Consider the following 10,559-nt stretch of genomic DNA (forward strand, 5'->3'; position numbering starts at 1 on the left):
GCCCCAACTTCTCTCCAGGCTCTCTTTAAGCCTTACCCGGGATTGCTGTGGTTTCCTGCTGGCGCCTCTGGTCTCCACAGCCGCAGCCCCCCCTCAATGCACCGCACTAATGGCTTGGCCTGGGGCCCCAGGGACCTTCCCTGCCCCCCAGACTGCTCTGCGGGGCCCCCGGCCCCCTTGCTGCTGTAACCCAATCCTCTGCGGCAGCTCCGGCTCGGCAGAGCAGCTTCCAGCAGAGCGGGCCCTGCTTCCCACGTCAGCTGCGCCCTACCGGGGCTCTCCTGCCGAGCACCCCCCAGGGCCAGTGGCCAGCGCTGAGCCTAGCAGAGCCCCAGCTCCTTTGCTCCCGGAGACCGTCGTGCCCACCCTGCTGCTCCAGTGCTTCTCCACCTCTTGGTCTGAGCCCCTCTCCTCCCTCCCCCTCTCCCCATCCCTCACCCGCAGTGACCCCCACCTGCTGCCCGAACCCCCTCAGCCCCTCAGGTCCTCAGACCCACCCTCTGTCTTTCTTCCAGCCCTGAGCCACAGGCCTCAGCCATGAAGCCCCATCCTAGGCCAGAGGAGGCCCGGAGGCCAGCCTCGGACATCCGTGTGTTCGCCAGCAGCTGCACGCTGCACGGGCTGGGCCACATCTTTGGCCCTGGGGGCTTGACACCTCGCCGAGGGTTGTGGGCTGCAGCCGTGCTCCTGTCACTAGCCACCTTCCTCTACCAGGTGGCCGAGCGGGTGCGCTACTACGGGGAGTTCCACCACGAGACGGCCCTGGACGAGCACGAAAGCCACCGGCTCACCTTCCCTGCCATCACCCTGTGCAACATCAACCCGCTGCGCCGCTCCCGCCTCACACCCAACGACCTGCACTGGGCCGGGCCTGCGCTGCTGGGCGTGGAGCCTGCTGAGCACGCCGCCTTCCTGCGTGCCCTGGGCCGGTCCCCTGCACCGCCCGGCTTCATGCCCAGTCCCACCTTTGACATGGCGCGACTGTACGCCAGGGCTGGGCACAGCCTGGAGGACATGCTGCTGGACTGTCGCTACCGAGGCTGGCCGTGCGGGCCCGAGAACTTCACCGTGGTGAGCTGGTCACTGGCCCCGGGCCACCGGGGACCTGCCATCCCCCCGTCATGCAGGCCCAGGATCCTTTCCTTCCCAGTCAGGCCACGGGCTCCCCCCACGAGACTGTCCTCCTTGGGGTCCCCTCCCTGTCGCTCAGCAGGACTGTAGTGTGCAAGGTCACAGCTTCCAGCACAGGGCACTGACCCAGGCTGGCTCTGGGCCCAAGCTCTGGTCTGTGGAGACCCTGCTCCTGAGAGCCGGGAGGAATCTAGTGGGACTGCTCAGGGCACTAGAGCCCTCTCTCTGCCTGGGCGGTCAGCTTGTTTTCCTTCTATCTCTTCAACAGTCTTCCAGCAGGCAACTGAGACCCACTTCCTTTCTTGCCATTCTCCAAAGAAACACTTGTCCTATAGGCAGAGTGCCCTGGGCTGGGGGGCTGGGGGGTCCAGGAGGGGAAGGAGCTGCTGGAGTGATGGGAGCCCATGAGGGTCCAACTCATGGGCTCATGAGGGTCCGACTGCAGCTCTATGTGCTTGTATGACTGAAGGCATTGAGATATGGCTTCCTGTTCAAAGAGACCAAATAGAGGGTGGGGAGAGGAGAGGTCTCATCATTCTCGTGTCTTCCTGGGGAAGAGGCTGGTGGGGCTCCTGTACCCTGGTGAGGCCTGTCCCCTGTCTGTTCACTTGTAGATCTTCACCCGGATGGGTCAGTGCTACACCTTTAACTCTGGCGCAGATGGGGCCGAACTTCTCACTACTCCCAAGGGCGGCATGGGCAATGGGCTGGAGATCATGCTGGATGTGCAGCAGGATGAGTATCTGCCTGTGTGGAGGGACATGGGTATGGGAGTCCGCGGGTCAGGCTGGAGGGATGGCACAGATGAGCTACAAAAGGCATGAGGGGGATCCCTGGGTGGCTCAGTGGTTTAGCGCCTGCCTTTGGCTCAGGGTATGATCCTGGAGTCCCAGGATTGAGTCCTATATTGGGCTCCCTGTGTGGAGCCTGCTTCTCCCTCTGCCTGTGTCTCTGTCTCTCTTTCTCTCTGTGTCTCTCATGAATAAATAAAATCTTAAAAAACAAAAACAACAACAACAACAACAAAAAAAACCAACCCAAAGGCATGAGGGAGGGCCCAGGAAAGCACATCCTTTCCTGTGGTTGGTCAGTCTTGGCGAGAGAGGTCAGTGACAGGGGGTGTCCTGGGATGCTGGCCTCAGGGTCCCTTTTCCCCTGCAGAGGAGACCCCGTTCGAGGTGGGGGTCCGAGTGCAGATCCACAGTCAGGAGGAGCCGCCCACCATCGACCAGCTGGGCTTCGGGGCAGCCCCTGGCTACCAGACCTTCGTGTCCTGCCAGCAGCAGCGAGTATCCCTACCCCCACCCTACCAAGGCTCCCAATCCCCTCCTTCGGCCCACAACACCTCAGACTGTCCCAGGGGCCTCCACCCCTCTGCATGCTACCCCAGTGACAGCTCACATTGGACCTGGGTGCCATATTCATGCCAGAAGCCTCCTTAACCCCAACTACAGCTGAGCTTCCTGCCACCGCCTTGGGGCGACTGCAGCTCCGCTTCTGTAGACCCCGATTTTGAGCCCGAACCTTCTGGTCCCCTGGGTGCCCCCAGCCCCAGCCCAGGTCCCCACCCTCCCTATAGTCTAATGGGGTGTCGCTTGGCCTGTGAGACCCGCTATGTGGCTCGGAAATGTGGCTGCCGAATGATGCATATGCCTGGTAAGGGGCAGGTAGGGGCGGAGGAAGGGGTCCGGGTCGCGCAGAGGGGCCTGGGGGCCGTCCCTGAAGCCGTCTCCGACCCCACCCCCACTCCCCACCCCCAGGCGGCGCGCCCGTGTGCAGCCCCCAGCAGTACAAGGACTGCGCCAACCCGGCGCTCGGTAAGGGGCAAACCTGTCCCGCATCCCCGCCCCTGCTGCGCCCCGGACCCCACGGGGACCCCGCCGGGCGGGTGGCCCTGATCCAGGGGACTGTGGCCCGCAGACGCCATGCTGCGCAAGGACGCGTGCACCTGCCCCAACCCGTGCGCCAGCACGCGCTACGCCAAGGAGCTCTCCATGGTGCGGATCCCGAGCCGCGCCGCCGCCCGCTACCTGGCCCGGAAACACAACCGCAGCGAGGCCTACATCTCGTGAGCCGGGCTGGCTGGGGCGGGGCGGGGCGGGCACCTTCCGGCGGGCGGGCCCTCGTGCGCACACCCGCGTGGGACACCGGTCTGCACAAAACCACGGGGCTCCCGGGCCTCTGGGCAAGCCCTGACACCATCTCCTCTGCAAACGGGGGCTCGTCCCAGGGCTCTTCAAAGGAGTCACAGACGGGAGAGTTCGCACACCTGTTTCCTGCCAGCAGCTGGCACCGGGCGGGGATCCAGCGATCTTTCCTGGTCCTCTTTTCCTCCAGAGAGAACGTGCTGGTGCTGGACATCTTCTTTGAGGCCCTCAACTACGAGACCGTGGAGCAGAAGAAGGCCTATGAAGTGTCAGAACTGCTTGGTGTGTGGGCGTGTGCATGTGTGTGTTTGTGTGCCCCCACACAGGGTGCCCAGGCGGGCTGGGGAGGTGTGGGCAGGGCAGGTGGCTGTGTGGGTGCCTGATGGGTAAGGTGTGGGTGGGGCAGGTGTGCTGTTGGGTAACCTGATGGGCTCCACAGGTGACATTGGGGGCCAGATGGGGCTGTTCATCGGGGCCAGCCTGCTCACCATCCTCGAGATCCTGGACTACCTCTGTGAGGTGGGCCTGAGCCCCAGCTGGGGGAGGGGAAAGGAATCAGGCCACAGGGTCTGGAGGAAGGTGTGCACTGGCCACTTCCCCCACTGCTCGCCCCCAGGTGTTCCGAGACAGGGTCCTGGGATACTTCCAGAACCGAAAGCACTCCCAAAGGCATTCTAGCACCAATCTGGTAACAACCCCTTTTTCCTTCTTTGCCGTCTCCAACGCGGGTGCTTAGCCTTCCCCCTGAAGCCTAGAACACCATCCCTACCCAGGGGAGGAAAGAATGGTGGGGGAGAAAAGTGTATGACCTTGACTGGTCCTGGGAGGACTCCTCCCATCTCTGACACTTTCCCTCCTCCCACAGCTTCAGGAAGGGCTGGGCAGCCACCGAACCCCAGGTCCCCACCTCAGCCTGGGCCCCAGGTAACAGGAAGGAGGGGCAGGTCCAGTCTGGAGGGGGTAACGCTCAGGTTCAAGAGGGCAGGGCAATGAGTACGAGGCCTCCTGTCCCAGCGCTGTTGTCTGCATCCCACCAGGCCTTCCACTCCTCCCTGTGCTGTTGCCAAGACTCTGTCTGCCTCCCACCGCACCTGCTACCTCGTCACCCGGCTCTAGACCTGGCGTCTGTGCCCTCAGGGCTGTACCCTGACATTCTGGACATGCCCCGCCTGCTTATGTCTCTGCCATCTTCACCCCAAATAAAGTTCTAGCACACCAGCCTCGGCTGTTTCTCTTACAGGCAGACTAGTCAGGCCAAGGTCAGCCCTATTCAGGCACAAGAAGACCTCTGCCAGCCAGCAGCCAGTGTCTGAAGTGTAGGTGGGTCCCAGTCAACCACCACAAATCTCTCTGGGAGAAAACAGTAGTAAGAGGGCATCTGTCATTTGCACTTCACTGTGAAGGAGCTTATCAGAATGACATCTCAGAGAGAATGGAGCCCCAAACCAGGTGTCAAGGTAAAGAGGAGTCAGTGGGAGGGCAGTTATGTTTGGGGTACTGCAAAGCAACAGCTGGAAGAAGGCTCTGACCCAGAGCCTGGCAAGAAGTGGGGGAACAGGCAGGGAAAAGACAGGGGGAACTACCCACTTCCAAGAACACAAGCCACTGTCCTGCCCTGGAAGATCATTACTCTTTTCTCACATTTGAGACCAAGTGCCAGCACACCCACCGGTCTCCATGGGAATGACTCAGTTTCCCCAACCTCCCCAAAAAGCAGAAAGCCCCAGGTTGAGAGGGTGGAGGAAGGCCCTCCCTTCCCCCTCCTGCCAATGGGAATACAGCCAGGCCCCAACTACAGCACACCGTCCCTGCTCTTTCTCTGTACCCCAAACATCGAGAAACTGGGAGCAGGGGAAGGGGTGTTCCTAATCTAACCACATATTTGGATCTCTCCTTTCCCAGCCTACAGGCCTAGGGATGGCAGTGCTAATGAAAGAGGGGTTGAGGATGTACATGTGGGATATGGAAAAGGCCATAAAAGGCCCAGCCCTTTTTTCCCCCATTCTGAGTGGAAGCCCATGCTCACTCTCATGCTGGCTACCTAACCCCTCAGGGCTGGTGCTCCCGGGCAGAGGAGGAAAGCATAAGCACATGTGTGGGGATGGTGCTGCCCCTGAGCCCAGCCATCAGGGGTGAGGGGCAGAGGCTCCAGCACCCAGTCTCAGGCCACTTAGCGAAGTGCAGCGAGGACCGGACGGCTAGGCCAGGTTGGAGCTGGAGGGAAGGCTGTAGAGGGTGGCAAAGCAGAGGAGAGACCCCGACCGAAGCCCACCCCCTCTCAGAACCACTCTACCACCACATCAGCCAGACTGTGGGAAAGGAGCCAATTTATGAAATTAAATAAAGTCCATGGAGGGAGTGAAGAACACAGGCCGGGCACCTCTACCCTGGCTAGGCCCAGCACAGCTGGAGCTCAGCACACCGTGCATCCCCTGCTTTTTCTCCCCTCCCGGGAGGGGGCTTAAATAGGCCAGGCCCCAGCCTGGCCAAGATCCTGGAGCCTACGGAGGGCAGAAGTCAGAGAAGTAGGGGTGCTGCAGGGCCTCTTCTGCTGAGATGCGCTGGACAGGGTTACACTTCAGGAGGTTCTGAAGGTACGGAAGAAAGGCATGGCAGGTTCAGGCTGCATGACCGGCCTAGGGCCCCCCGCACCCTAGCCCCTCCCCTCCCCCCCACAAGTGTCTGGGTCCCACCCCCTACCCCTGCCCTTGATTACCTGCAGCAGGTCCCGTCCCGTGGCATTGAGCTTGGGTACGACATTCACCAGGGATGTTGTGGCCGGGTACATTGGGTAGGGCTGTGGGGGGGTGGGGTACAGGGAGAGTCAGACCAGAGATACGGGGGCTTGGAGGTGCTAGGGCTGTGGAGTAAAAAGGACCCCTCCCCCATTCCCCATTGCACCTTATAGTCTGGCAGCTTGGTCATGGCAGGCCACTGCTCCTCGGTCGGTGTCCCCAGAAGCGTGTCCATGGGGTCAAGGATCACTCAGGTGGAAAGGGGTGGGTGAGGGGTTCTTCCCCTCCCGGGGGCTTCCTCATACCCACTCCCCCACCTCTCACTTTACCCTCATAGCTCATGACAGAGGCAGGGCCCAGCACATGAACAGGGTTCCCGGAGGGCCAGGGACTTCACAAATGTTCACTACTCGGATCTAAACCCTGTTGTCTTCTTCTGATGAACCAGTCAGCCCTCTCCTACTCCCACAAATCATCCTCCCGCTGCTTTTGGCTCCTTTGTCCTAAAGATGCCCTTCCTAGCGGGAGGAACATGCTCGTGGCTTCTTCCCCCAGGGAGCCCTCCTTGTCTTCAGGTCATATACTCTCCAACTGGTGGCTTCAATCAGCCCTGAAAACACAGGTGTGTCCACCACCCTCTGCCCTCCATCCCCTGGCCCAGAGTCATGCCCTATTCTGGCCCACCCATTGCCATCCCCACTCCCTGCACTTCATGGGCTCCTAACTCCCCTCCCTGTTTTTTTAAAGTAAACTCTACACAGCCCAACGTGGGGCTCAAACTCATGACCCTGGAGATCAAGAGTCACATGCTCTACCGACTGCGCCAGCCAGGTGCCCCTCCTTCCTCCCCTTCAGAGAGCTCAAAGTGAAGGGAAACATCGAAGGATATCGGAAGATCCTCTTCAATTGGTCATCTACGTCGTTGCCGGGGAAAAGAGGCCGCCCTGCGTTGGCCAGCTCTGCGAGATGGAGCAGGGTGTGAGGAGGGGACATGTGAAGAACCCCTCATTCCATGGCACCCTCTGTGCTTTTCGTCCTCCTCCCCAAGGGCCTTACTCCCTTCCCCAGAGGAGACACTTCAGACCCTACTGAGGGTCCACTCGAGTGGGAGAGAAAGTAAGTGCCTCTGTAGACCCCCAGCCAGTCACCTGCGAAGATGCAGCCAGCTGACCACATGTCGATGGATGTGGAGTACAGCTTGGCCCCGAAGAGGACATCTGGTGGGCGGTACCACAGCGTGACCACCTGGAGAAGAACCCACCCCCCGCGACCCCCACTTAGAGGACTGTGAAGGAGGGGAAAATCATGTTTGGGGTCCTGGAGGAGATGAAAGATGCTCGGAGAGGACCCCCTCCCTCGGCCCCATGTCCTACACACAGACCCACCAGCTCACCTCGGCTGAGTAACAGCGAACAGGGATCCCAAAGGCTCGAGCCAAGCCAAAATCAGCCAACTTCAGCTCCCCATTCTGAAGGGAGATAGGAAGAGACATGGAGAGGGCTTTTCAACAGTCTCAGGGCAGGTCCCCTGCCTCGGCCTCCCCACTCCCCCACCTTCTCCCTGGAAGGTACCCTGTTTATTAGCAGGTTCTGGGGCTTCAGGTCTCTATGCAGCACGTTGCGACTGTGACAGAATCCCAGGCCTTTCAACAGCTGAAAGAGGAATGACTGTGGGGGGAGGGAGGTGTAGGGTAGGGCGTTAGATCTTATGGATGGGACGCTGTACCCAGGGGTGGGCCACACGCCCCTCTTCACCCTCTGCTTTGCCTCAAAACCCCACCTGTCCTTCAGCGACATCATTCATTCACTGTGGAGGACTGGCTTTGTAATGTGCTAGGTATTAACATAGGAACAGTGCATGAAAGCCTTGGTCCGACTCTTTCTGGAACTTACAGCCTGATCTGTCCCCTATCTGGCCTCATGTAAGCACATGCTTCGTAGCCATCAGTATCTATACTGTGTTATGTTATTAATCAGGACTGCTGCCCCTGGAACCCGGGACAAGGCACTTGGCCTTGGGCCTAAAACAGTGCCTGGCACATGGCAAAGCACCCAACAGGTATTTGGTGAAAAAACGAGTGGATGAATCTCTTTGAATCTCATTTTCTCATCCCTCAAGTGCAGATTACATCACTGATACCGGAGTGTTACTGTCAGATCAAAGAGATCATGGGAAGATGCTTGCAAGGAGGGAGGCCTGTGGAGGGCAGCAACAGGGTTTTCTCATTCCCTGAAGCTCCAGGGTGTCTCCACTCCGGGCCTGAACCTGGTGCTCAGAGGGTGCGCAGACCGCAGACAGACTCCCGTCCTGCCTCCCTGAGTCTCCGGGACACCAGCCCCTCACCTTCACAATTTCAGGATCCAGGTCACCATTACAGCTGTCAAAATACTTCTTAAGGTCCTAGAAAAAGGTGGGGTTGGGGGAGGGGCCAGAGTTTAACCTCAGTTGGGGCCCCTACACCCTCCCAAGGCCACACTGTCTCCCAAGTCCCCCTTTCACCTGGTCACAGAACTCAAAAACCAAAGTCAGCTTCTTGTCACTATGCAGGACGTCATGAAGCCTAGGGAGGAGGAAGGGCTCAGCCAGGCAGGTCTGCAAATTTCAGCTTCACGTCCCTATTATCAGCCCAACCCTGATCCCAGTATCAGCCCAGCCCTCTCTGAAGCCCCCCTCCTCCAACTGATCACACAGGCCAGGAGGACCCTGCCCATCTACACACCTGACGATGTTCTTGTGCTTCAGCTCTTTGAGTAGGCAGATTTCCCGAAGGGCTGAGCTCGGCACTCCCTACACATGGGAGGGGGCCGGGCGGGCAACAGTCACATCCCACCCAACCTGGGCCCTCAACCCCCACCCTGGCCCTGATGTCCCAGTCCTACCTCATCATCGTCATCCAGCCTCACCCGTTTCAGAGCCACGATCTCATGGGTCTCCCGGTTTTTGGCCTTGAATACTGTCCCGTAGGTGCCTAGAGGAAGAAGGTCAGGGGTGAGGGTAAAGATGGGACACCCTTCCCACCCCCATGAAGTCCCCCTGGGGAATTCAGGCAGCGTGGGAGGGTGTTATTTGTGAAGACTGGAGGAGTAGGGGGAGAGACTCAGGTGAAGGTTCAGCATGGAGGAGCTTTGTAAGTGAGGATGGGGCAGAGAAGGTGCCTGCAGATGGCTCATGGGTGTCTGCAGCAGGGAGAGGCTGCAGCTGCCAGGGTTAGGAGGTCTGTAATAAAGGCGGTGCTTCCGGAGGGTCTGGAAATAGCGAACAGGTCTGGGAGGAAAGTGAGGGGCGGCAGAAATGAGGCCGGAGGTCTGCATTGAGAACTAAGCTGGGGTTGGGGATTGGGGGGCCGGCGTGGGTGGGTGAGGCTCTGCGGGTGGTGCTGAGGCTAGGGCTAGGAGACGCAGGAAGTGCTAATGTCCGCAGGTGGGTCTCCAGGAAGTGCTAAGGTTGGGAAGGGGCGACTGCGGGAAATGCTAACGAAAAGGATGGGTGTCTGCAAGGAGTGTTGAGAGCTCGGGGCCAAGGCTGCAGCCAGTGCTGAAGTCGGAGCCTGTGGGTATTGCTGACGGTAGAGAAGCCAGGGTTCCAAGGAATGCTGAAGGGTCTGTAGAGGAAGATCTTGCAGGAACATCTCGTAGTCCCATTACCTTCCCCAATCTTCTCGAGTTTCTCGTATTTCTGCATCGCGGCAGCCGCGGGGACCCCTACGGGCCCTGGGTTCTAAGACTTCGGCCCCGGCGTTGCAGAGGAGGCGGCACCCCAGCCTCCGGCCCTGCCCCGCCCTCCCGACTGTGCATGGGCTTCTGGGGCGTGTAGTACTAAGGGTAGCCAGGTTTGCCAGCGATGTGCGCGGCATTAGACCACGAGAAGACTACAACTCCCAGCAGGCTGCTCAAGGGCTCTCTGCAGCACTCGCTTCCCGGGACTCCGGATCGACCGCGGAGGAAAACCTTGGACTTCAAGTCCCAGGAAGCATCGCGTGTCCGCTTTCCGGGCCTCACCGCCGAAGCGCCAAGGCTCCCAGTGTGCCTCGCTCTTGTTATTCCTTTCTGTGATCACTACCTTTTTTTGAAAAGGGCCTCTCTGGGACTACGCATTCCAGAACGCAGAGGGTGGGGGTGGGGCGCTCTCTGGGTTTGGGGTTTGGCGGCCTGCGTCCTGGGCCGGAAGGGGAGCGCTCTGGCCCGGCTGATGGTGTTGAGGTTCTAGCGACCTCCTGACAACGGCAATACGGACTCCCACCTCTCCCCAGGCCATCTGGAGACCTCAGGATTGATTGGGCAATGGCTCCGAGCCATGCCTTGACGATGACTTCACAGGGACCAGCTGAACCAAGGGGCTGGGAAGAGAGGCAGGTGTGCCCCAGGATTTAACCTACGCCAGAGACCCCTTCCTGCCCTCTGTTTGTCGTCTCGGAGCCCACCTGCCTCCAGCCGCTCGCTACACTGTGACTTCCCGAGGCAAGCTGGCTGGAGCCCTGGGAGACCCTTGGTACCGGCCTGGAGAGCCCGGGCCCACCGGAGGCAGCCAGGGTGTGGCCGAGAGCTGG

General features: G+C 60.0%; 2 protein-coding genes across 6 annotated transcripts; one reads left to right on the top strand and one right to left on the bottom strand.

Annotated features, from left to right (window-relative positions):
• The first annotated feature begins 105 nt into the window (after nucleotides 1–105).
• Nucleotides 106–7,876, top strand: ASIC3 (acid sensing ion channel subunit 3). Of its 5 annotated transcripts, XR_007402659.1 has the most exons (13): nucleotides 106–396; nucleotides 516–1,071; nucleotides 1,746–1,896; nucleotides 2,293–2,420; nucleotides 2,586–2,787; nucleotides 2,892–2,948; nucleotides 3,052–3,199; nucleotides 3,469–3,560; nucleotides 3,718–3,797; nucleotides 3,895–3,966; nucleotides 4,144–4,202; nucleotides 4,519–6,635; nucleotides 6,761–7,876. XR_007402659.1 is itself a non-coding variant. In XM_049094917.1 (12 exons), exons 1-12 carry the CDS (start codon nucleotides 110–112, stop codon nucleotides 4,589–4,591), a joined length of 1,905 nt encoding a protein of 634 aa, XP_048950874.1. In that variant the 5' UTR covers nucleotides 106–109; the 3' UTR covers nucleotides 4,592–7,876. The 5 variants fall into 5 exon arrangements, 3 of the variants coding, with proteins under 3 accessions (XP_048950874.1, XP_025308710.3, XP_048950875.1); XR_007402660.1 differs by lacking the exon at nucleotides 3,895–3,966; XM_049094917.1 differs by having other exon boundaries at nucleotides 4,519–7,876.
• On the bottom strand, nucleotides 5,589–9,815 carry CDK5 (cyclin dependent kinase 5). Its single transcript, XM_025452903.3, has 12 exons — nucleotides 9,658–9,815; nucleotides 8,893–8,981; nucleotides 8,733–8,800; nucleotides 8,513–8,573; nucleotides 8,357–8,413; nucleotides 7,585–7,680; nucleotides 7,407–7,481; nucleotides 7,162–7,258; nucleotides 6,903–6,972; nucleotides 6,180–6,240; nucleotides 5,995–6,075; nucleotides 5,589–5,866 (listed from the first exon to the last, which is right to left on the bottom strand). The coding sequence occupies exons 1-12, from the start codon at nucleotides 9,692–9,694 to the stop codon at nucleotides 5,780–5,782; spliced, it is 879 nt and encodes a 292-aa protein (XP_025308688.1). The 5' UTR covers nucleotides 9,695–9,815; the 3' UTR covers nucleotides 5,589–5,779.
• Between the last annotated feature and the right edge of the window lie 744 nt (nucleotides 9,816–10,559).

Source organism: Canis lupus, chromosome 16 (genome assembly GCF_003254725.2).
Source record: "Canis lupus dingo isolate Sandy chromosome 16, ASM325472v2, whole genome shotgun sequence".
Classification (NCBI taxonomy): Eukaryota; Metazoa; Chordata; class Mammalia; order Carnivora; family Canidae; genus Canis; species Canis lupus.